The 26,864-nt window shown below is 38.6% G+C and overlaps 1 protein-coding gene across 1 annotated transcript in view; it reads left to right on the top strand.

Moving 5' to 3' along the window:
• Rnf17 (ring finger protein 17) overlaps window positions 1-26,864 on the top strand; it is a 141,367-nt gene that overhangs the window by 71,389 nt on the left and 43,114 nt on the right. The window contains exons 19-26 of the mRNA XM_060391145.1: window positions 704-821; window positions 2,894-3,011; window positions 6,715-6,942; window positions 7,914-8,064; window positions 8,221-8,339; window positions 10,766-10,856; window positions 13,858-13,973; window positions 20,598-20,884. Of these exons, the coding sequence (XP_060247128.1) occupies window positions 704-821; window positions 2,894-3,011; window positions 6,715-6,942; window positions 7,914-8,064; window positions 8,221-8,339; window positions 10,766-10,856; window positions 13,858-13,973; window positions 20,598-20,884 (1,228 nt within the window). The remainder of the gene's footprint in view (window positions 1-703; window positions 822-2,893; window positions 3,012-6,714; window positions 6,943-7,913; window positions 8,065-8,220; window positions 8,340-10,765; window positions 10,857-13,857; window positions 13,974-20,597; window positions 20,885-26,864) is intronic.

The raw sequence follows: 26,864 nt of genomic DNA, 5'->3' as shown, positions 1-26,864 counted from the left end.
TAATCTCTGAACCATCTCTCTAGCCCCCACGTGTTTAATATATGTTCTTGTAGGATACATCTTTTACAATGTTCTGTTATATTTTGAGACAGAGTTTTATTGTCATACTGTGTAGCTCTGGTTGGCCTGGACTCGCCATATGGACCAGGATGGCCTCAAACTCACAAGATATTGGCCTGTGTCTGCTTCCCAGGTTCTGGAATTAAAGGCATGAACTACCATACCTGGTCATCTTTCACATTTCTAGCAGCTCTACAGTGAAAATAAATTTTCTTATATGTCTGTATGTCTCTCTCTACATAAATGTCTTCACTTTTAAATGAATGCTTATTATTCTTATATATGAATTATAATCATTTCATTCAAACAAGTAGTTAATTCCAATTATTTTTATTTATGAGGTTATTTTATAAATGTATTATGAAGGTATAGGTTCTTCATGCATTTGATGATTTCTAAATAGTTTAAGTTAGAGAACTTTTTAGTTTAAGGGTTTTACTTGATTTGGTTAGGGGCTTTATTTATTTATTTATTTAAAGCTCTGTAGTTAGAACCTAGGACCTCAAGCTGTATCAGTATCATGCTTTTCCAGTGCTGTATCAACCAAGCTATGTAAACAATCGCTTTCTACACTTATATAAAACTTTAAAATAGCTAGAAATTAAGTTTTATATTCTTAATGGTGGAATTTTGTTTGATACAGGCAATTAAATGTAAACTGGCATTTATTGAACCAAGTAAAAAAGCACAGTGGTCCAAAAAGGCTAAAGAAAAATTTGAAGAAAAGACACAAGATAAATTCGTGACGTGTTCTGTTATTAGTAAGTTATTTTTATCTTTGTCTATCATTACTACATTATTATTATAATAAGATTAGCATTATATAACAATGGTCATATCTTAGAATAAATTCAATGTTTTTGACTAATAACAATGGGAAAGAATAGTCATTAAAAATTAGGATTGAGGGATTTTCTCTCTCAAAGCTCACAGGCTTTACAGACAAAAGCACACCAGACACAAAAGCATACCACTGAAGACTGAAGTCATCTTTACAGTAGTTTTAATAGTTTTCACCTATAGTTACTTCTACTTGGGAGGCTGAGAATTACTGGGACACAGGAAATTGAGGCCAGTCTCAGCAACATAGCTAGGCCCCATTTAAAACAATGAAACCCTCAAATCACCTTCACTGTGGCCCCTAGCAAACCTAAAGCTAGAAATTAGCTTATTTGTCTGCATTTGCTGAGTCTTAAGATTTAATCCTAGGCAGGTGAAGGGAGGCAAAGTATGGTTGATAAATAGCTTTGTTTGCTTACTTGTTTTTCTTTTCTTTATTTGTCCAAAGTGAATTCAGTTGTAGATTCCCTCCATATTTTGAGAAAAGTTACATTTTTGAGAAAAGTTATTCCAGTTTTGGAAGTGTTCAGGTCTACAACACTGCTTGACCACTAGCCCACAGTTTTCTAACACATGTTCTGAAAATGAAAGGTTGAATGACTGCATCTGCTTTAAATTGTTATGACTACAGTGCTCTTATCTGGAAGCCTTATTAGAGAGCGTCTATCTCCTTTACATTAAGCAGAGACACTACGTGAAGACAATAATGTGTGGCCTGCTTGCCCCACGCTCCATTGTAGGTATTCATTGTGCACAGTGTGTGTGCACCGAGTCTCCAAACATATCTGACCATAAACATTCTACCATGTGAGTTCCAAGGATCAAACTCAGGTCATCAGCTTAGCATAGGCACCTTTACCCACTCTGCCATCTTGCCTCTTGGATTTCTTTTTTGATTACTCTTTCTCATTTAATCATTTGTTAATACCAGTGACAGCCACCACTAATTATGCCATAGTTATTAACTAGGATAATTTAAGGAATGCCAAAGGGTCTTACACAATCCTAGCCACTACCCCTACCACCTCACCTGATTCTCATTTACTTGTGAACTGTTAAAGTTGTGACTTTAGGATGACCACTTGTGAGAATGACAGCTCGCCATTAGTATCGATTCCCTGCTCATAGAGCAGGAAACATGTACGTTTAGTAGGAAGATGTCAGGAACAGCAATGAAGAATAGCTATGGAGCATGGGCCATGCTGAACTTAAAGAACTTTGTAAGAAGTCTAGCACTGTGGAAGGCAGGAGGGTAAGAGTATCTGTGCTTACCACTGCATTGCCACATGTTCCTAGGTAATTTATAGAGACATTGAATAGTAACCAGAAATGATGTTTCATATGTTGAAAGAAATTTTCTAATGTATTTTTAAACTATATAATGTGTTACTCCTCACAACTGGTTATCTTTTTATTTAGAATTATACTTCTGATTAGCAGCTACCAACTGTTGTTAATTTACAAAAGGTATAGTCATACTGATTCGATATATATTTGAGATAATATTTTTTTGCAGACTGTAGAGATGACTTAGTGTTTAGAGATGGTGTTTCCTAAAGAAATCTTTTTGTTATCTATTCAGTTACTTATTAAGTAAGTTCCTTGCTTTACACTACTATTAAGAAAATAATTTTACCCTTAATTAACTTTACAGAGTAGATACAAAAAAGCAGATAAATTAGATAATTTTTAGATAAAAATTAGATAATTTTTCCTAAAGAAACAAAAGTAACAGAAAAATATTGTAGCAGTAAAAATAAAAGTAACAAAATTTTGTAGTGCTCTCTGTGCTATACACTCAGGTAATTATTGACAATCATTGTGGCTTCAGAATACTGCTCTGACTCCCAGAAAAACTGGAACATTATTCAGCCAGAAATCTCATGTAGGCAAAACTCATAAATTGCTTCCAAATTTTAACAAATTTGCTGAGTTGGTGCACTTTGCTGCATATATCTTTTGTTTTCCCAAACTAGTCTTAATCATTTTACAGAGATTCTGGAAAATAATGTGCTCTTGGTTGAGCTTTTTGATTCTCGGGCTTCTGGAACAAGTGCTGTTAGTATTAATGACCAGCTCGTCAGAGAAGGCCTGGCATCTTATGAAGCAGGGTAAGTAGTCAGTAGAGCATCACTTTAGTTCACAGATAATGGTTTGATCACAAGAGGAGTAAGGAATTTCCCCAGTCCTACATCAGAGAAAGGATGCCAGGGGGGATAGTTGAAGCCATTAGACTAATGAGTGAAGCCGCCTTCTTTTCACTCCTAGTTAGGAACCTGAAAAATCAAGTGGTAGCTCACGCCTTTAATGCCAGCATGCAGGAGGCAAAGGCAGTAGATCTCTGAGTTCGAGGCCAGCCTGGTCTATAGAATGAGTTCCAGACAGCCAGGGCTACACAGAGAAACCCTGCCTCAAAAACAAACAAGAAAACAGAGAGCGGGCCGGGGAGAAGGGCTTCCTGAGAACAAGATTGCTTCTAAGAAAAAGAGGCAAACATCATTACTTCGATGCAGGATCTGTCTTGGGCCTATTTAAGTAAGAAAATCCAGATTAGGAACAGCACTAAGGATAGTAGTAGAGTCTGCATTCCCAATTTAAGAAAAGTTCATTTTCCTAGGTATGAAGGGTTACTTTAGCCAGGCCAAAGCATTATTGTCCTGAGCCAGGAGCAGCCAGTGGCTGAGGTTATCCAAGAAGCAGTGGAGATTTGTGCAGAGAGGGTAATCCTATAGGGTCTCTTACAGAGCACCTGTATGCAGCCTTCAAAAAAGTGCAACATTTGAACACCTATTAGCATAAGCCAGAGAGATAACCTCCAGCTGAGGCCTATAGTAATTCCTACTAATAATAACAGCCTATGATCATGTTCTCCCTTTCACTGTTAAGTCACACATGTGGAAGGGCAAAAAATGAAAGTAAACAAAACTGTATTTGAAATTATTCTTTTAAATGCCAGGTTTTGGAGGTGTGGGGGCATACACGCATGACACACTTGTGTACATCTGTTCAAAAGGGCATGTTTACACGTGGAGGCCAGAGATCAAACACAGCGTCGTTCCTCCAGAGCCATGCAGGTTTTTTTTATGAGGCATTATTTTTATGTGCTACCTGAGGCTCACATATATGGTTGGCTAGCTGAGTGAGACCCAGAGATCCTCCTGTCTCTGTTTCCGTAGTACATGCATGTGTCACCATGCCTGTTTTTTGTTGTTGTTATTGTTGTTCTTGTTCTTGTTTGGATGCTGGGAATCAAACTAAGGTTCTTATGCTCTCCTGCCAAATACTTTACCACTGAGTTATCTCTTTAGCCCCCAAGGCTGAAAATATTTAAGATAGTTAAGTGACTTTCAACAAACATGTAGTCATATATCAAGTTGTGCTGTGACCTCGGCATGTGCATGCCTACACCCATATACCACATACACAAAATAAATGTAAAACATAACTGTAGGCCATTATCTATGGTGAATATAGGTAACCAAGTTTAGGGGTAAAAGGAAATTATTATACACAGTGGCAAAAATTCCTTCCTCTAGGATCAGGAGTAAAAAACCTATGGCAATTTCAGCAGTTCTGTTTAACAGAATACTGGAGTCATAGCAGAGCACTTAAACAAGACAAAGAAAAGCATCCATCTTGGACAAGAAATATTTAAAATTGTTGTTCATAGATAATATGATCTTACATGTAAAAATATTAAAAGGTCGCAAACTATTATAATTAATAAAATTTAGCAAAATCAGCAGGATATGAAGTAAACATGTTATGGTTTCAAAACAAATTACAATTCAAAAAGCTTAAAGGTATGATTCCCAACAGTGGATGCAAAAACTGAGAGGTGCTTGAGTGATGGGAGTGTTAACATAATCAATGAATTGATCCAATGATGGATTCATAATTTAATGTATAAACTTTTGGAGATTGGGACTAGCTGGAGGTTGGAGGCCACTGAGGACATGATTGTGGGGGCCATATGTTGGCCCCGGTCTTGTGCCTGTCTTTCCTAGCCACCTTGAGGTACGCAGCCTCTGTCACATTCCTTGCATAATGGTGTTCTGCCTCATCTCAGACTCAAACAGTAGGTCCCACCAGCTTTTGACTAAACTCCAGAAACAAATCTTTCCTCCGTTTTCTCCCAGCTATACACCACACTAACAACAAAAAAGCAGCCCCATTTTTATATACTAATGAAAATTTTAAAAAAGAAAAGAATGCAATTTTATCTACTGTAGCACCAAGAAGAATAACATACTTTAAGAATTAACCAAAATGGGGCTGGAAAGATGGTTCTACAGCTGAGAATACTGATAGCTCTTCTAGAGGACCCAGGCTCAATCCTCAGCACCCACCTGGTGCTCACAATTATCTCTAACTCGAGTTCTAAAGGATCCGTCACCCTATTTTGGCCTCTGCAGGCACTGGTGCACAGACATAAATGCAGACAAAACACCCAGACACATAAAATAAATAGCCAGAGTTGGGGGGAGATATTATTCAGTACAAATCAGAACTTTTTTGAAAAAGGTTAAGACATAAATAAATGGAAATTCAGCCCATGTTTATAGATTAGAACACTTTGATGCAATCAGTACCACCCTTGGTGAGCAAGAGATTAATGATCTCTATCCAAATCCTAGTGATACTTTTTGCAGAAATGGAAAAAAAATCCATGCTAAAATTTATACAAAAATTCAAAGTAGTAAGTGGCCTGAAGAACCTAATGGATGTGCACACCCCAATTTCAGATCTTACTACAAAGCTACAGTAATCAAAACAGTATGATACCAGCAATTATACATGAAGAAAATAAATGCATAAATCTGGTACACTGGGTGACTTAGATGGGGCTAGCAACATATAAATGATAAATAAGAAAAAATGAAGGTATCTCATTAGTCACCCAGTGAAGATGGAATCCTCTGGGTTATCATGTGTGGGGTAGGGGTGAGATCATGGTTCTGAGGCAAGGAAAAACTAGAAGCAAGTAAAAACTTCAAAAAAAAAATACTTCAAAAAAAAAAAGAGTAGCTGTATTGAGTTCAGATGAAAACTGAAAACTGTCCATTAGATTTAGCAAAAACAAACAAAAAACACAACAACAAAAGGCCTGTCAATGATCTTTGAAATAGATCTCAGCTTATTGTGAAAGATGTTTTTTTTTTCATCTAGTTGTCTATGGTTAGAATATAATCTGTTAAACATAAAATACTTTAGTAGTTTTGCTTAATGCATTCCTATTGACAAAGTGATACTTTGTACTGTTGATACTCTTTAGCCAAAGGTTTTTAAACTCCTAGTTGTTTTCTTCATGAGTACAGATATCAATGGGAAGGATTGAAGTTATGACTGAAGGATTGAAGTTTATTTTTATGTGCTACCTGAGGCTCACATATATGGTTGGCTAGCTGAATGAGACCCAGAGATCCTCCTGTCTCTGTTTCCATAGTACATGCATGTGTCACCATGCCTGTTTTTTGTTGTTGTTATTGTTGTTCTTGTTCTTGTTGTTTGGATGCTGGGAATCAAACTAAGGTTCTTATGCTCTCCTGCCAAATACTGCCAAATACCTACCTGCCAAGTAGGTAAGGTAAACTTACCTACTTTTAAAGTAGAAAGTTTGGGTTTAGCTTTTCTTTTGTGTGCTTGTGTTGGTGTTTGCTAAGTACACTTTTTAAAGAAAAATCAACTTTTGTAATTGCTACTAATATCAAAGTTAGGGATCAGAAAATCATAGGTGAAATGTGTTCATCTCTAAAAGTAAGCAAGTATTATTAGTATTTTACTGACTTTTGCCAACTTCTGTTATTTTTTCAGATATACCCTCAAAGATAATTCTAAAAAGCACCTTGAAGTATGGGATCCTTCTCCTGAAGAAATCATTTCAAGTGAAATAAACAGCCTAAGTCCTCTATCTGTAAAATCTCTACCTAATGAAAATTTTCAGTCATTATATAACAAGGAGCTGCCTGTGAACATATGTAATGTAATATCTCCTGAGAAGATTTACGTTCAGTGGTTATTAACAGAAAACTTACTTAATAGGTATAATATATAATGAAAGCAATTGCTTGTGGCTTTATTCTTTATATTCTTTGTTTCAAATAGTTAGATGCCATAGTGTTTAATTTTGAAAGCCATGAGATTATTTAAACTAAATTGTCTTACTCTTTTAAAAAACATAGCATCTCTTTTTGAGCTATTTTCATAACACTAGAATTTATACCGTAAGTACTTACTAAGCACCTTACTCCCTGTCAGCCTATATTTAGTGTTGAGGATTGCAGGAAACACATGGGCAATTCTTTGCTGATATAGGGCTAAATTATAGTAAAGAGAGATGATGAATGAATAAAATTTAGTGTGGGGGTGATGATAAGAGAGTAGTAAAGAAAAGTAAAACATTTGAGGAGAATGGCTTTAAGATGATCAAAGAAGCTGGGCATGGTGGAGCATGCCTGTAATTCTAGCACTCAGGAGGCAAAGGCAAGTGGGTTGCTATAAGTTCAAGGCCAGCCTGGTCTACAAAGTAAGTTTAGGCTAGCTAAGGCTTTTCAGATGTATCCTGAGGTATGCACTCAGCAGGCAGAAGGAGGCAGATCTCTGAGAGTTCGGGGTCAGCATGGTCTACATAGTGAGTTCCAAGTCAGTCATAGCTTAGAGAGATGCATTCTCAAATACATACATACATACATACATACATACATACATACATACATAAATAAAATCTTTGAGCTGTTCTAAATGGTACATACCCTTGGGAAAGTTCACATGCTAAACTGCTGTCAGATGTGCTCTGAAGAAAGCAGGAGATGTCACTCCAGGGCTGTGTCTGAGGGACCTTTATCTCAAGCAAAAGGAAAAACTAGTTCAAAAGTGAAAATGCTTTATACATTCAAAGAGCATTGCATTCACATTGGCCAGAGTGAAATGACCAAAGGATTTTGGTAGAAAATACCTGGTAAGAGAATTATATAAGAAATTATTTGAAATTAAAAACACTTGTATTTCTATAGTTTGGAAGAGAAGATGATCACTGCTTATGAGCACTCAGAATGTAAGCCTGTGAAGTGGGAACATGATATGCACTGTGCTGTTAAGGTCCCAGCTAAAAATCAGTGGCGAAGAGGCCAAATCATCAGAATGGTTACAGACACTTTGGTGGAGGTAAATGCAGAGTTAAAACATAAACATCAAAGTGCATTTTTCATTTGTCCTGTGATTCCTTAGTTCAATTTTTTTATGATTTTCCACTTGAAAAAAGCAGTTCTTGAAATGTTGTCTTTCTCTAAACTTAAATTCACTGTATTAAATGTACTATAGGTCTTGCTGTATGATGTGGGTGTTGAACTAGTAGTAAATATTAACTGCTTGAGAGAACTTCAAGAAAATCTAAAGACAATGGGAAGATTATCTTTGGAATGTTCACTTGTTGATATAAGGTAGGTTTTGGCTAAGTATAAAATTTTTATAAATATAAAAATTTATAAAAATCATATTTTTATAAATATAAAATTTCTCATTTTATATTTAAATATTTTAGCATGGTTTCTTGTCAGTTTTAATTAATACACTCTGAAATTCTCATAAAATTTTATTATGGAGGGGGTGGGGGAAAAGTTGTTGAGACAGAGTCCTTCCGTGTAGTCCTGGATCTTGCTATATAAACCAGACTGAGATCCAGCTGGTGTGTGCTACCACAACTGGGTAAGTAAGAATTTTAAGATGAGGAAATAAAAACTGTTTGATCCTATAAATTTAATAACATTAAAGAAACAGGGAGGCTAGATAGATTTCGAATTGTTGAGAATAAAAAAGCTTTGAGGAAAAATAAAGGCAGATAAAAATAAAATATGTTTCAGAAGTTTCCAATTATATAGAAAGCTAGAAGTGTAAATTAATAATAGTAATAAATGGTATGTAAGACCAACAGAAAATAAAATCTGAAAACTGAATAGTCAGCTGAGTGTTATGACCATACCTGTAATTCTAGTGCTCAGAAGGCTGAAGGAAAGAGGATCATAAGTTTAAAAATTAGACTAAGCTATATAGTAAGACCGTTGTTCATAAAAAGGAGAAGGCTGAAGGGGAAGAGGAGGAGGAGGAAAGAAAAAAAAAGGAGGCAGAGTCAGTTCAAAATAAGATGATTAGCAAAAAAATGCAGAGTTTGAAAAGAGAAGACAGTTCACACCCAAGAAAAATTAGAAGAGATCAGAAATGTGAACTAAACTAGGAAAAGCACAAAATCATGTTGACTGGCCAGATGGCTCAGTGGGTAAAGGCACTTGGCTGCTGTGCCTAATGTGTTTAGTCTCCTGGACCCACATGCTGGAGAGAACCTGTAGGCATAAAGTTACTGTGTAATTCAAATGCTGATTTCTGTACCGCCGTATATGGTTGCAATGAGGATTCTGAGAATTTCCTTTCTCAATGCTGTGTAAACACTGCTCCCCAATTGCCCCCTGATAAGCCAGTAAAGCTGCTTGCAGCCAATCACTGAGCAGGGGAGAGAATAGGGCTGGACTTCTTGCCACCCAGGCAAGAGGAAGGAGTAAGAAGAGGAGGTAAGGCCTTCAGACATGGAGAGGTCTAGGAAACATCAGGCGAGAGGAGCTAGAGCAGGAAAGCTACTAAGCTACTAAGTCAAGCATCCTTGGGATGTGCTCTGGGAGGAAGCCCCACATGAGGCATCAGAAGGTTAAGGTTATTTTCATAAAACTGTTTCTCTGTTTCTCTCTTAACCAGGCTGTCACACAAATAACTAAGACTTACATTTGTTTAATAGTAAGCTTCACAACCCAATACCTGAGCAGTTATTACTCTATTCTTAACTCTCTAAGCTAATTTGGCTTCCTCCCAGCATACATTCCAGGGACACTTGAACTTTACAGCTTTATTTGCTGAGCTCTCTCTCCTGGCCTCTCCTGGGCATCTTTGCTATGGCTGAACCCCCCCCCCCAACTTCTTCCTCTAACTCCTCCTCCCTCCAGCCCTATTCTCTCCCTGCTCAGCAATTGTCTGTAAACTGCTTTATTGGGATATCAGGGGACAATTGGGGAACACTGTTTACACAACATTGAGACAGGAAATTCTCAGAATGAGGATTGCAACCAGATATGGGGAGTACAGAAATCAGCATTTGAACTACACAATAACATTATGCCTACAAGAAATGATTCCCCAAGTTGTCCTCTCACCTCCACATTTTTATTATAGAATTTGTAAATGTACACACACAGAGAGAACTAAGAATAATTTTAATTTTGAAAAAAAATCCAAAGGACTCAAAAGAAAAAGGTCTCTAATGCCCAGAAGAATTAGCATAAGTTTAGCAGACACCCCAAAGGAAAACACTGGTAGGAGTACAACAAAATAAATACTAAAGTCCATAAAAATACATGAAAGACTGTTGAGAACTTTGCATCAAGAGAGTACCTGGCTTATCCAGGAAAATCAGTTCAGAATGCTTAGCCCTCAGAAATCATTTAGTAAAATTGGTTTACAAAAGAAAGAAAATCCTAAGGTTATCACTAATGCTTTATAACTAAACATAATTAAGTAACATATTTAAATACTTAAAAGAAGATGGAAGCTATGGATTTTATATCTGGCCAAACTTCAGTATTTGGCTGAATATAATACAGAGATAAAAGATAATAAATATAATACAGATATCTATATGAGCCTATGAAAAAAGGGAGATAAAGGCTGTGAAAACATTAAAGAAAATTATGCAAACAGCGTAATTCCATGTTCACATTTTTTTCACAATATGACGGGCCAAACTGCATTTGATTATATTATTTCTAAATATTTCAATATTGTGTGGTACTGATTGTAATACAAACAGTTATTCCTTTTGCTTCAGACCAACAGGTGGAAGTGACAAGTGGACAGCAACAGCTTGTGATTGTCTTTCTTTGTACCTCACTGGAGCTATGGCAACCATAATCTTACAGGTAGGTAACAGGCTATGTTGGCTATTTTTATGTCAGCTTGACACAAGGTAGAGTTATCTGAAAGGAGGGAACCTCAACTGACAAAGGGGCATTTTCTTAATTAGTGATCAGTGGGGGAGGGACCAGCCTATTGTGGGTGGGCTGTACCTGGGCTGGTGGTCCTAGGTTCCATAGAAAGCAGGCTGAGTAAGCCATGAGACACAAGCCAGTAAGCAGCACCCTCCATGGCCTCTTCATCAGCTCCTGATTCCAGGTTCCTGTCCTGTTTGAGTTCATGTTCTGACTTCCATTGATGAACAGTGATACGAAAACATAAGCCAAATAAACCCTTTGCTCTCCAAGTTGCTTTGGTTATGGGTTTTTTTTCCCTTTTTTTTATTTAACTTTTATTAATTACACTTTATTCATTTTGTATCCCCCCATAAGCCCCTCCCTCCACCCCTCTGGGTCCCACCCCCCCCCTTTTCTGCATGCATGCCCCTCCCCATGTCCACTGATAGGGGAGGTCCTCCTCTCCTTCTTTCTGATCTTAGTCTATCAGTTCTCATCAGAAGTGGCTGCATTGTCAGGGTTCTAGGTTATCTCCATGAATAGTCCTTGGTTGTAGTATGAGTCTCTGGGAAGTTCCCTGTGTTCAAATTTTCTTGTTCTGTTGCTCTCCTTGTGGAGTTCCTGTCCTCTCCAGCTCTTACTATTTCCCACTTCTTACATAAAATTCCATTCACTCTGCCCATCAGTTGGCCATCAGGCTCAGCATCTGCTTTCACAGTCTGCATGGCAGAGGCTTTCAGAGGCCCTCTGTGGCAGGTTCCAAGGTTGTTTCCCGTTTTCTTCTTCTGGCTTTCAGAGGCCCTCTGTAGCAGGTTTCCCGTTTTCTTTTTCTTCTGATGTCCATCCTCTTTGCCTTTCAGGATGGGGATTGAACATTTTAGTTAGGGTCCTCTCTTTTGCTTAGTATGTTTAGATGTACAGATTTTAGTGGGTTTATTCTATGTTGTATGTTTATATGAGTGAGTATATACCGTGTGTGTCTTTTTGCTTCTGGGACAACTCACTCAGGATGATCCTTTCCAGGTCCCACCATTTACCTGCAAATTTCATGATTTCCTTATTTTTCATTGCTGAGTAATACTCCATTGTATAGATGTACCACAGTTTCTGCATCCATTCTTCAGTTGAGGGGCATCTGGGCTGTTTCCAGCTTCTGGCTATTACAAATAAAGCTGCTACAAACATGGTTGAGCAAATGTCCTTTTTGTGTACTTAAGCCTCTTTTGGGTATATGCCTAGGAGTGGTATGGCTGGGTCTTGAGGAAGCGCTATTCCTAGTTGTCTGAGAAAGTGCCAGATTGACTTCCAGAGTGGTTGTACAAGTTTACACTCCCACCAGCAGTGGAGAAGGGTTCCCCTTTCTCCACAACCTCTCCAGCATGTGTTGTCACTTGAGTTTTTGATCTTGGCCATTCTCATGGGTGTAAGGTGAAATCTCAGGGTTGTTTTGATTTGCATTTCCCTAATGGCTAATGAGGTTGAGCATTTCTTTAAGTGTTTCTCTGCCATTTGATATTCCTCTCCAGAGAATTCTCTGTTTAGCTCTGTTCCCCATTTTTTAATTGGATTACTTGGTTTGCTGCTTTTCAACTTCTTTAGTTCTTTATATATACTGGATATGAGTCCTCTGTCAGATAAAGGGTTGGTGATGATTCTTTCCCAATCTGTAGGCAGTCGCTTTGTTTTGATGACTGTGTCCTTTGCTTTACAGAAGCTTTTCAATTTCATGAGGTCCCATTTATTGATTGTTGCTCTTAGAGCCTGTGCTGTTGGTGTTCTGTTCAGGAAGTTTTCTCCTGTACCAATGAGTTCTAGGGTATTCCCCACTTTTTTTTCTAGCCGATTTAATGTGTCTGGTTTTATGTTGAGGTCTTTGATCCACTTGGACTTCAGTTTTGTGCAGGGTGTTAAGTATGGATCTATTTTCATTTTTCTACATGTAGACATCCAGTTGGACCAGCACCATTTGTTGAAGATGCTATCTTTTTTCCATTGTATGGTTTTAGCATCTTTGTCAAAAATCAGGTGTCCATAAGTGTGTGGGTTTATTTCTGGGTCTTCTGTTCGGTTCCATTGATCCACCATTCTGTTTCTATGCCAGTACCATGCAGTTTTTATAACTGTTGCTGTAGAGTACAGCTTAAGATCAGGGATGGAGATACCTCCAGAAGATCTTTTATTGTAGAGGATTTTTTTAGCAATTCTGGGTTTCTTGTTATTCCATACGAAGTTGAGAATTTTTCTTTCCAGGTCTGTAAAGAATTGTGTTGGCAATTTGGTGGGAAATGCATTAAATCTGTAGATTGCTTTTGGTAAGATGGCCATTTTTACTATGTTAATCCTGCCAAGCCGTGAGCATGGGAGATCCTTCCATCTTCTCATATCTTCTTCTAATTCTTTCTTCAGAGACTTGAAATTTTTTTCATACAAGTCTTTGACTTGCTTGGTTAGGGTTACACCAAGGTACTTTATGTCATTTGTGGCTATTATGAAGGGTGTTGTTTCTCTAATTTCTTTCTCAGCCCTTTTGTCTTTTGTATACAGGAATACTACTGATTTTTTTTTTTTTTTTAGTTAATTTTGTATCCAGCCACTTTGCTGAAGGTGTTTATCAGCTGTAGGAGTTCCCTGGTAGTGTTTTTGGGGTCACTCATGTATACTATCATATCATCTGCAAATAGTGATAATTTGACTTCTTCCTTTCCCATCTGTATCCCCTTGATCTCCTTCAACTGTCTTATTGCTCTAGCAAGGACTTCCAGCACTATGTTGAAGAGATATGGGGAGAGTGGGCAGTGTCTGTCAGTACTGAGTCTTTCATGCTGTTTTAGTTGTATATTTAGTTATCAAAATAATATTAGCTGGGATTGTTTCTTGCATAGAAGTGTAGAAGAAATTCTTTTGAAAATACTGCTTATAAGATTTCACTTTGTCTCATAAATCTCTTCAGGAAAACAACACAACATGGCCATTACCTGTGAAAATTTTCTGCCGCGATGAAAAAGGAGAACGTGTTGATGTTTCTAAATATTTGATTAAAAAAGGTTTGGCTTTGAGAGAAAGAAGGTACAGGCTTTCGAATACTTACTGACATCAATTTGTGATGATGCTTCACAATTGTCTATGTAATCTACTGTGGGCTTTTTCAAACCTGAACTGCATGTTATTTGCTCTTACTGATGATTTATAATTAACTCCTAAAGAACCACCTCGGAAATAGATTGTTTCTTTATTCATGTCAGTCAGCTCTTACAAACTGAAAAACAGCTTATCATGTACTGTCTTTCAAGGACATGTGTGTGCTTCTCAAGAGAGCTATATCACTGAGATCTTGGATAGCAAGTTCTATGAGCCTATGAGTTCTATAACACAGGGTGGATTACTTCTATGGTGTGAGGAAAGCAGAGAATCTGAATGTGAGGGGTTTCCAGAATAGGGCATATTCCCATTTTGTTCTTATGTGGGATTCTCCAAATATGGCATGGCATTAGATCCATGATAGTGAAAACCTAAAATTTTGGAAGTTAATGGTGTGGAGCAAAGAGCAGGTATCAGTTGTCTTCAACAGCCATGCTGGTTCCAACTGGTTTGGGTAGACTTATCTGTGCTTTTTGAGTGGTTATTTTTAAGGAGCTTTGGTTTAGGGTGAAAGAGAAGAGATAACCATTTGTGGACATCATAGCAGGAGGACTTGAAGAGGGGAGGAGGAGAGAGAGTGAAAGCGTGGAGACCTAAAAGGAAGAGGGGGAAAGAAATAAAAGACATCTCTAGAGAGTCCTTGCTCTTTACAACTTTCCCTGTAGGATGGGAGCCTTGGACATGGCTTAAAGCCAGTTTCAGGGATAAGTATCAGTTGTTTGTCTGACATGTCAAAGATTATGAAGCACATTTGTCTTGTGAACAAACATTCTGTTGATATGAAGAAAGAAAAAGAAAGAGGAATGGTTTTTATAAGAAAGTAGAGGAGGAACCTCAAAGTGCTAGTCTCTGTATTCATACATGAGGAGGGCATCATCTGTCTAAGTCTGTATAATCAAGTTAGTAGGTGGTCTAGAGAGTGGCTTACAAATAGAAGACAAATAGAAGCTATTTAAGGAGGAACTACATGTATAGGTCCAAAGGTCTATGAAGAGTCTTAAATTAATTTTAAAAAGAATTTGTTGATGAGAAGGAATGAGATAAATGGGAAAAATTATAGAATCCTGAAAGGTTTATGATATTTAAGATAGGTTGAAAGGGAAGGCATTAGCAGGCAATGAAATTGTTATAGGTGACCTTAAAATTAATTTCTTCTCTTTTCTTTGTTGTCGGGTGTGCTATTTTTGTTTTGAGACAGTCTTGAGACCTGGCCCTTGCTGGCCAGGTTGGCCTTGAACTCACAGACATCACTCTACCTCTTCCTCCTGACTGTTAGAATTAAAAGCTTGCCCCACCAAAGTTACTTCATTTAATTAATGTAACTTAATTTTGGAGTTTCTGTTACAAGAATGTTAAGCCACATACAAAATAATAGACTGATTACTTAAATGGCTTAAAATAGCCCAAAGATAATTTTGTCCTTGAATCTATAACATTCTAATTCTACACACTCATAGATATTTATAGTTTATGAAGTTTTAATATAACATGTGCAGCTGATTGAAGTTCCAACAGAGATTTTGGCACCTCAGCCACTAGGTTTTTGTTGGCCACACATCCTGCCTTTGTCTGTTTCACACTCCATGTACCTAGGAACTTATTTCTAGTCTGATGAAGATGAGGCTGAGATGTCAGAAAAATAGATCTTCAGCAAAGAAAAATTATTATCAAAGCCTATAAGAAAAGAGCAAATCAGTATTTATGGAATGAAATCTTTTGTGTGACTCAGATATAGCTCAGATACAAAACCCAAACAGTTGCACATAAATCTCCATAATTTTCCTGTAGCAGGCCTCCTAGTCCAAGAAACAGGATGCCAGGCTTCTTTTACCAGAAGTTCTACAGATTAATATCCAAAAGCTTATTAGAAAGCCCTGACTATCACAAGAAGAAGACTTTTACACACATTTGGCTTTTTTGTCTTCTGTATATGGCTCCATACATTCTGACTGGGCGTTTTTAAACCATTAGGCAGTGATGGCTTGAATGAGAAGGAAGAGGGCAAAAAGGGGCAGCAGGAGAGAGGGGGCCAGTCTGCACATTCACAGGAGGGTACTGGCTAACCCATGGGGCTATTTCATGTTTTTATTTTTCTTTGGGTCTTCTCCTCCTACCACATTCCCAAGTAGTCATCTTGATTTAATAGTCATTTAAGCCAATGTTTGTTACCATGAGAAAGCCAAAAAGCACTTAATAATGAAAAATATATTAAAATTTTCCTATTGGTTTCTTATGTGAGTCAGGGAAGCTAATGATTCTTAACTCCTGTAGTTTTTTAGCAATATTCTAGAGGTGTTTTTAAAACTTATATGTATTTTTGCACCATATACATGCTGATACCTACAGAGGCCAAAAGAGGGCATTCAATATTCTGGAATTGGAGTTACAGATGGTTGTCAGCCACCATGGGGTGCTGGGAACTGAACCCAGATTCCCTTCAAGAGCAGCCAGCATTCTCAACCAATGAGCCATGTTTTGACCACCAGACTGATGTAAAAAAACAAACAAAAAAGGAGTTTAAATTTTGGGCTGAAGGAATGTCTGCTCTTGAGGAAGATCTAGGCTCACTCCACAGTACCCCATGGTAGCTCGGCCATCGGTGACTCCAATCCCAGAGGTCAGACACATCCATACATAAAATAAAAGTAGGTATTTAAAGACAATCCTAATATCCTACTCATAATAACACTAACAAATCAATGTTACAAGAGTTATTTCCAAATATCGTTTGTAGCAAAAGCTGGATGGGAGTTGTTGAACAACTTTGGATCATAAATTATCTAGCTACCAAGAAAGGCAGAAACATTTTATATGTTAATTCTGGAGTTATTTATTCTTTAAATCTTCAAAACAACTTTTGTGAATAAAATCATTACATTTAAATGAAAACTTGAGAGGTTGATTTTTTTTTTTACAGAGAAAAAACATTTTACAAAAATAAAGATTTCAAATATATTTGTAAGAGGGATGGTTATAATTTAATGTTTAATGTATATATCTATATGTATTCATATATAGATTTACATAACTTAAAATTAGGCATACATATTATATGAGTTGATAAGTAACTTATAGTCCTTATTATAAGAATTAATCTTTTTTTTCCAGCATAAAATTACAGGACACATTACGTAAAACAGATTACATAAAGCCCTCTGAAACACATGACAGCTGGCCAGCACATGACAACACTGAAGGAACATGTAACATTCTCCCTTGTAAAGGTTTGAAGTAATATATAGGAGAGTTTCTTCTGAGTTGCACCTACTGCTTGACTGAGAGTTACAATGCAGGCAGGCAAAGAAAAGGGGCAGGGTTGGAGCTTTGTGTAGTTTCTGGAAAGGAAGGAAAGGGATGTGACATTTTGATAGGCTAGAGAAAATATTTAGAAGTCTATATTGAACACAAAATACGGTGGGTTTTTTTGTTTTTGTTTTTGTTTTTTTGGAGACAGGGTATTACCATATAGCCTTTAGCTGACCTGGAACTTACTCTGTAGACCAGGCTGGCCTTGAACACACAGAGATCACCTGCCTCTGCCTCCCAGAGTACTGGGATTACAGGCCTGTGCCACCATGCCCAGCTCTTTAGGTTAGGTTTTGTAAAAATGTGATCTAGTGTGGGTCAAGTGCAGGCAGGCACTGAGGAATCTGGGACTCTAGTCTAGTCTGACTGTTATAAGGAGCAAGACCCAGTTTCACCTTAGGTGTGAATCAGCAGGAGTAGGGGCCAACTCACCATTTTAGAAAGACTAAGCATTTATTAAGTAAAGGCTAATGGATTTTTCCCTGGGAGAAGCAGTGACTGCTTTCAAAGAAGGAAGCTCTGGAGGAAGGTCTGCTGAAGTGAAGACTTACAGATGGCCACATCCTCTTGGCAGCGGCAATGGATTTTTAAAAAGCCATCTGAGACCTTAGATATTTGGTTTATATCTTGGAGTTTACCTGCAGAGGAGATACCAATAGATATATAGATACAGATAAGATAGATACAGGAACAGCAAGGTGTATAGCTACAGATAAATTAGATACAAATACATTCAGATATAGATCTTTTTTGAAAACTTAAAAGTAACTTTTTTTAACTGCCCATGTGTCAATCAGGGTGGCAGGGAGAAGGCCAAAAGATGAACAGAAGTTCAGTAGGTTGGGCAGGAGTCTTTGTCCCAATGCTAGGGGTTTAAGGAGAGCTCAGCAATCCTAAGACAGGGAGAAGTTCATGAAGTGGGCATTGTGGGTGCACAATGCCTAAAAGATAGAGCTTTACATTAAAGTTAGCTTGTGATAAAAGAAGAACTAGCAGCCCTGGATGACATGGAGGAGGGGAGACCGAACACAAACACTAGCTTGCACAGCATTCAAAGAGAACAGTTCTTTAAAACTTTCCTGGGTGAGGGAGGAGCCAGTTTCAGGAGTGGGCACCTATTGCTGTGATGAAACACATAACCAAAAAGCAAGTTGGAGAGGAAAGGATTTATTCAGCTTATATTTCCACATCATAGTTCCTCATCAAAAGAAATCAAGAAAAGAACTCAAGCAGGACAGGAACCTGGAGGCAGGAGCTGATGCAGAGGCCATGGGGAGAGGGGTGCTTCTTACTGGCTTGCTCAGACTGCTTTCCTATAGAACCCAGGACTAGCCTGAGGACTAGTCTACTCAGAATGGATGGGCCCTCCTCTATCAGTCACTAATTAAGAAATGGTCTGCAGCTGGATATTAAAAGGGCAATTTCTTAGTTGAGGTTTCCTCCTCTTAGATGACTGTAGCTTATGTCAAGTTGGCATAAACTGTCCATCACAGTTGACCTATTGTGATCTTGACACACACTCTTTCCTTTCTCATTCATCCCCAGTATCTCACATTAAAAACATAAATAACTAAAGTCTTTACAAATTCAAACACATTAAAAGCTCAGCCCCTTTAAAATACCCAGTCTCTTTAAAAATCCAAAATCTCTTTTGAAAGTTCAAAGTGTCTCAACTGTGGGGTCCTGTAAAAATCAAAATTAATATTTCTTCAAGAAGAAAGTACCAGGGTATAGTCACAATCATATCAAAGCAAAACCAAAACAATCTTCTGGACTCCTCAGAAGGGTTTGAGTCACTTCTTTGGCTCCGCCCTTTGCAGCACACACAGCTTGTCTTCCAGACTTCAACTGGCCCCACTCCATCACTGCTGCTGTTCCTGGTAGTCATGCCATGGTACTGACATCTCGAAAGCTGCTGGGGTTTTCTGCTGCAATTGGACCACACTTATACTAATAGCCTTTCCTGGGCTTTCTTCATGGTGTTAAGCCTCAGCTTCTCTGCATAATCCCTTTAATCCTGAGCCTTCAACTGCTCCTGAGTACACCTTCATCAATGGCCTCTCTTGGTGCCAAGCCTCAGCTGCTCTCCATGACCCTTCATGTCTTCAAAACCAGTACCACATGGGTGACTCTTACACTGGCAAACTTGGTTACCATCACAAGGTATAACCTTGACCACCTCTAGAACACAGCTTCTTTGTGCTCTCATGATAAACTTCCCAGAATATTTCACCTTAAGGATACTGGTCTCTTTTTAATCACTGATAATTCTTGGCTCCAGCTGACCTATATCAAGTATACCAGCAAAGCAAAGGTGTTACTAGTAGTTCTGGTATCTTGTTAATCAGAACCTCAGACTCTTAATGCAAAATAGTAAATGGCCCAAAAGAGTGTTTAATATTCTCTATGAAACTTCACAAGACAGGCCTCCATCTTCTGCATTGCCCTCAACATTCTCATATTGCTCCTATAGCACAGCTCACCAAGCATTGAACACTCAATGGCTTTTCTTGCACAAAGTTACAAAGTCCTTCCACCATCCTCTGCCAAAACAACGTGGCCAGGTCTGTCACAGCAATACACCACAGTCCGGGTACCACTTGTCTTACCACTTATGGCTACAGTGAAACACCATGACCAAGAAGCAAGTTAGTATGAAAAGAGTTTATTCACCTTATATTCATCATAGTTCATCATCAAAGGAACTCAAGACAGGAACTCAAGCAGGGCAGGAATCTGGAGGCAGGAGCTGATGCAGAGGTCATGGAAGGGTGCCCCCCATGTCTTGCTTGACCTGCTTTCTTATAGAACCCGGGACCACCAGCCAAGAGATAGCATCACCCACAATGGGCTGGGACCTCCTCATCAATCACTAATTAAGAAAACGCCTTCCAGCTGGATATTGTGGTAGCATTTTCTTAGTTGAGGTTCCCTTCTCTATAGCTCTAGCTTTTGTCAAAATTATCCTGCACAGTGTAGGAGATAATGAAGCAGGTGATAGCAGAGCTGGCAGGGGAGCATGGTCTGCTTTCCCAGAGAGGGATCTCAAAGTTGTATGATGCCATCTTGAGCCACCAGGCCATTTTCCTCCTGTGACCGTCTAACATTACAGACTAGTACATTCTGGACTAGAGCAAAGGTTTTAGTTAAATGTTAACACATGCTTGAATGATTTTTTTTCATGTTGTTTTCTATAGAATCTTATCTTTGCTCCCATTTAGATATGTTCTTTTTTGGGTGTTACAGAATTAGTAAATCAAATAACAGCCATTCACCTGAGAAGTCTCTGGAAATCCCCCTGGAACAAGGAGATTCAATAGTTACCAAGTGCTTTAAAATTAACTTTGATACTAACAAGAAAATTACTGATAAAATCAATGAACACAAAGTACCTGATTCTAAGGAGAAAAATTCAGAAACCAGAACCACCGGATGCTATAAACCACCGGCTATTCCCAACATGAATGCATTTGAGGCAATAGTGAGCTGCATTGGTGATGATGGAACTATATTTGTAGTGCCTAAATTATCAGGTAAGGTCTTTTATGTTATAAAGGTTTCTTCAGTGACTCTGGGTCTAGCAGCTCAAGTTTTCAATGATAGACACAATTGAAAATCTTTGGCAAGATCTCACCTCTTTATACCTCATTTTCAAGGACTTGTTAGGGCAGGCTAGGTGGTTTTTATCTAGTGCATGCAGAGTGCTTTTAATAACCCTAGCAAAGCCCATTTGAGTTTTTTTTTTTTAAGTTATCCTAAATGATAAATTATTTCAATATACTGTTACCAGAGCTCCCCAGCCAGAGGCCTGTCTATGGGTCCCAATACTTGTCTACATCATAGAGAAATCAGCCTGGACAGATGGCTCAGTGGTTAAGAGTACATACTGCTCTTGCAGACACCCCAAGTTCAGACCCCAGAACCCAACATGGGTGACTCAAAATTGCCTTTAACTCCTGCTCCAGATTATCCAACTGTTGTAGGTGACAATTAATATTTACTATTGATATATCTTCTAGTAATGCTTCTGTTAATCCTAAACAGCTGTATACCCAAATCACCACACAGACACTGGGATTTATTTAGTTAACATAGAACACAATGCTGGGCAATAGTTACTCCCTCCTAAACCTCCATGCTCTCATAGTTTCCCAACATTTAGATTTCCCAGATTATACTTGCTTTTTGTGAAATCTTAGGTCTGGTTCTTTCTCTCTACACTGTTCCAAGATCTCTCTCCTGCCTCTGTTCTCCCAGCTCTCCTCTGGCCTTCTCCCTCCTCTGCCTCACACCTTCCTGTCCTCTGGCTCCTCCCTTGTTCCTGCTTCCTTTCCCCTGCTCAACGTTGTGGCTAGTTGCTTTATTTTGGTATGTTTACACAAAGTTGAGACAGATGATGCTTAGAATAAGTATCACAATGCAGTGTCCAGATTGAAACCAGAGAGTTGGGGAGAGAAAGCAGCATTTGAATGAACAAGGGTAAAGTGTATACATTCCAAAGAACATTATACCAACGTCCAACACTGTCTTCTGATCTTCTTCAGTATCTGCACTCAATGCACGTATATACACATAGACATGCTTGCATACATATAATTAAAAATAAGTCTTTTTTAAAAAGAAAAGAACAAAAAACTAGGGAGATGGCTCCATAGTCAAGGGCAGTGGCTTTTAGTCAGGAGGATGGGGTCATTTATCTGAGGTAGACTGCCCTAGGACTAAGATACACCTTTCCCTCCCCCCATCAGTTGACCATTAAGGGCAGAGAAGGGAACTGATGGCCTTCCTGACACATTACAAGGCTTCTGCAGAACCCTAGGTTTAAGTTTTGTTTACCTAATAAGAATCCTCTGTTTACTCAGTAAGAGTCTGCTTGGATTGAGCCTGGGCCCGCATCTTAGGACATTGTTAGCAGCACTGCCATCTGAGCACCTAGGGGCGGCCTGCTTTGTGACCTAAAAGCAGGTACCACAGAGGCTGAACTTGAAGATTACCTTCAAAGAAAATATTAAGGGAAAGCTTCTACTCTACAGCCTGTCAAAGTAGACAGTGTGAGTGTGTGTGTGTGCTTACGCATGAATGTACAGATATGTATTAGATCCCCTGAAGGTGAAATTAACAAATGTTTGCTTGTTACATAAGTGAAAACCTTATACTTCCAATAAACTGTACTGTTTATAAATATTCTCTAACATTTTTTTCTTCTTAAATGACATTTAATAGATACAAAATTCTTCTACCAAAAGGCGGTAAAGTTTATAACGTGTACTCACAGTGTTGTGCTGTATTTTCTGTTACACGTCAGTGGTTCTCAATCTTCCTAATGTTGCAATCTTTTTTTTTTTTTTTTTGCTGTTGTTTTATCTTATTTTTTTAAATTCTTTATTACTTACACTTTATTCACTTTGTATCGCCCCTGTGGTTCCCTTCCTCCTCCTGTCCCAATCCCTTCCTTCCTCCACCCTCTGCATGCATGCCCCTCCCCAAGTCCACTGATAGGGGAGGACTTCTTTTCCTTCCTTCTGATCCTAGGCAATTAGGTCTCCTCAGGAGTGGGTGCATTGTCTTCTTCTATGGACTGGTAATGCTGCTTCCCCCTTAGGGGGAGGTAATTAAAGAGCGGGCCAATCAGTTCATGTCAGAGACAGTCCCTGTTCCCATTACTATGGATCCCACTTGGATACTGAACTGCCATGGGCTACCTTTGTGCAGGGGTCTTAGGTTATCTCCATGCATAGGCCTTGGTTTGAGTATCAGTCTCAGGAAAGACTCCTGTGCTCAGATTTTTTGGTTCTGTTGCTCTCCTTACGGAGTTCCTGTCCTCTCCAGAACTTACTGTTGCCCACTTCTTTCATAAGATTCTCTGCACTCTGCCCAAAGGTTGCCCATAAGTCTCAGCATCTGCATTGATAGTCTGTAGGGCAGAGCCTTTCAGAGGTCCTCTGTGTCAGGCTCCTGGCTTGTTCCCTCTTTTCTCCTTCTTCTGATGTCCATCCTCTTTGCCTTTCTGGATAGGGATTGAGCATTTTAGCAAGAGTCCTCTTTCTTGATTAGTTTCTTTAGGTGTACAGATTTTAGTAAGTTTATCTTATATGTCTATATGAGTGAGTATATACCGTGTGTGTCTTTCTGCTTTTGGGATAGCTCACTCAGGATGATCTTTTCCAGATCCCACCATTTACCTGCAAATTTCATGATTTCCTTGTTTTTTATTGCTGAGTAATACTCCATTGTGTAGATGTACCACAATTTGTGCATCCATTCCTCCACTGAGGGGCATCTGGGCTGTTTCCAGCTTCTGGCTATTACAAATAAAGCTGCTACAAACATGGTTGAGAAAATGTCCTTACTGTGTACTTGAGAATCTTTTGGATATATGCCTAGGAGTGGTATGGCTGGATCTTGAGGAAGCGCTATTCCTAGTTGTCTGAGGAAGAGCCAGATTGATTGATTTCCAGAGTGGTTGTACAAATTTACATTCCCACCATCAGTGGAGAAGGGTTCCCTTTCTCCACAACCTCTCCAGCATGTGTTGTCACTTGAGTTTTTGATGTTAGCCATTCTGATGGGTGTAAGGTAAAATCTTAGGGTTGTTTTGATTTGCATTTCCCTGGTGACTAAGGATGTTAAACTTTAAGTGTTTCTCTGCCATTCAGTATTCCTCTGAGAATTCTCTGTTTAGCTCTGTACTCTAGTTTTTAATTGGATTACTTGATTTATTGCTGTTTAACTTCTTGAGTTCTTTATATATTCTGGATTTAGTCCTCTGTCAGATATAGGGTTGGTGAAGATCCTTTCCCAATTCTCTAACATTTTAAAGTAAAATTTAAAATTATTTTTACTTTATGTGTATTGGTGTTTTACCTGTATCTATGTCTGTGTGAGGTTGTCAGATCCTAGAGTTACAGATGGATGTGAGCTACCATATGGGTGCTGAGAATTGAACCCAAGTCCTCAGGAAGAACAATCAATGCTCTTAACTGCTGAGCCATCTCTCTAGCCCTATTCTCTAACATTTTTGTTTGATGATTAGAAATCTTAGTGTTGTAGTCAAATCATTTAGATGTTTTATGAAGCTTAATAGACTCAAATGTGGCACTTTAATTGGTTTTAATTGTTTAAGTATGTTTGAGGGTATATTGTGCCGCAGCATGCATATGAAGGTCAGAGGACAGTGTGGGGGCTGGGTTCTCTTTTTCTATCGTGGGATCTGGGGATCTAATTCTGGTTGTCAGATTTGCAGAGCAAGCACTTTTATTTACTCAGCCATGTTTCTTCCAAGCCTCTGTTTTAAGAAAAAAAATACATTTTTTAAAATTTCTTTTTAAATATTATCTTACTTATATTTATGTGCATGTGTCTGCCATATGTAGGCTGATGCCAGAGGAAGAAAGAGGGTGTTGGATCCTCTGGAGTTTGAGTTACCAGCAGTTGTAAGCCATAATGTGTGAGTGCTGGGTCCTTTGGAAGAGCAGCAAGCACTCTTAACCACCGAGCCAAACCTCCAGCCCCAAGATTTTGAATAATTTAAGAATATCTAATTTTTTTTTTAACTTTTAACTTTATTTATTTAGTTGTTCACTTTACATCCCATTTGTAGTCTCCATCCTCCTCTCTTCCTGCTCCTGCCTTCCCTCCCTTCTTCCCCCTCCCCTATCCCTCAGGAAAGGGAGACTCCCCACAAACCCACCCCAGAATACCTAAATTTTTATAGGTTAGGTAGTATAAAGCACAGTCGGGTCTTTGAACAGATAATTAAATGCAAAAAATATTTATGTCAGAATAAAAGAAGTTAAGATCACCTGCTTTTATTCTAAACCTCTTGTGTTAGGGGAGTATATACATGTGAGTTTAGATGCCCATGGAGACCAGAAGGCATTCGATCTTCAGAGGTATACGTATTTACCAGACGGTTCTTCCAGAGGACCAGGGTTCAATTCCCAGCACCCACATGGCAGTTCACAACCATTTGTAATTCTAGGGTTCTGACAACCTTGCACAGACATACAAGCAAGAAAAACACCAATACACAAAAAAGTAAAAACAATTTTAAATTTTATTTTTAAAATGCTAGATAGTAAATACTTAAACTGTTCAATTTATTCAAAGTATAAGATTTTTCTTTTAATATAAGACAACATTCATTAAATTTATGATAGAAGTTAAGTTACAAAGTTTTGTATTGGCTACATGGATTTTGATTTGGATGTTCTTCTAAAAGACATTCTAAAAGACACCCCAACCAAGCTCAGGTCCTGTACAAGAATACTACATGATCTTAAACACTGAGTCACTTCCCCAGACCCATCAACCTATTTGTTTTAAGTAATTAAATTAACTAATTTTATGTCAACAGGGTTAGGTGGCTGCCATGTTTGTGGGGTTGCCTGTGAAGGCCGGAGGAGGGTGGTGTCAAATCCTTTGGATCTGCCATAGGTAGCTTTAAGCTGGACTCTAGATCCCTGGATGGCCACTGAGCACTCTTCAACACTAAGCCATTTTTTTCAAAACTTTTTTTGTAAATCAGTTTTGTTTGGTTTGGTTTTCCCATCAGTCCGGAATTCCAGAATTAACATGTCAAAGAACTGGATCCCAGAATTGGCACTTAAATATTTACATTACAGTTAAGCCTGACTGAGATTAAAAAAACAAACAAGAACAACAAAAACTCTTGAATCACCACCCTTGAATTATCATTAAGAATGAAGAAAAAGCTGGTTACTAGGGAACCCTCCTGAAGACTGAACTGCAATGGGCAACATCTGAGCAGGGGGTCTAGGTGCTCTCCATGCTTGGTCCTTGGTTGGAGTATGCCCAGATTTGTAACCGGCTCTCTGATCACCTCCCCCTGAGCGGGAAGGGCCAGCCATGCCAGGCCACAGAGGAAGAAGATGCAGCCAGTCCTGATTAAGACCTGGTAGGCTAGGGTCACAGAGTAAGGGAGGAGGACCTCCCCTATCAGTGGATTGGGGGAGGGACATAGAGGGAAAAGAGGGAGGAAGGGTGGGACTGGGAGGAGATAAGGGAGGTGCCTACTACCGGGATACAAAGTGAATAAATTTTAGTAAGGGAACAACAACAACAACAAAAAAAAAAAAAACAGGGACCTGTTCCTAGAAGTCCAAAAGTCATCTTTAAAATGTTTACACATTTGAAATTAGGCATACCAAGAATAATTTTAGTATGTTTGATTCTTTAAAAAAAAAATGAACATACATTCAGTACTTATGTTTAGGAATCTTAGAGGCAGACTGAGTTTTTAATCCCATTCTCTTTTGACATGTAATTCCTGTGAGATTGCTGTATCTCATGTGGCCAGACACCTCAAGACTTCAGTTAAGACCCAGTTACCTAGAGCCACCTGGAGAGCCAGAGGGAGCATTTTCTCTATAGAGTCCAAAGGACCCCAATGTAGGTAAATTTCTAATTGCTGCAGCCATTAGATTTTCAGCCTTCATTAGGTCAGTTATCAGAGATCCACCTTAAACCACACAAACATAGTACATTAATTCA

The sequence above is a fragment of the Meriones unguiculatus genome, chromosome 9 (assembly GCF_030254825.1).
Source record: "Meriones unguiculatus strain TT.TT164.6M chromosome 9, Bangor_MerUng_6.1, whole genome shotgun sequence".
NCBI classification, from domain to species: Eukaryota; Metazoa; Chordata; class Mammalia; order Rodentia; family Muridae; genus Meriones; species Meriones unguiculatus.
The sequence above is the reverse complement of the archived record's forward strand: the minus strand, read 5'-3'. Positions and strand labels throughout refer to the sequence as shown.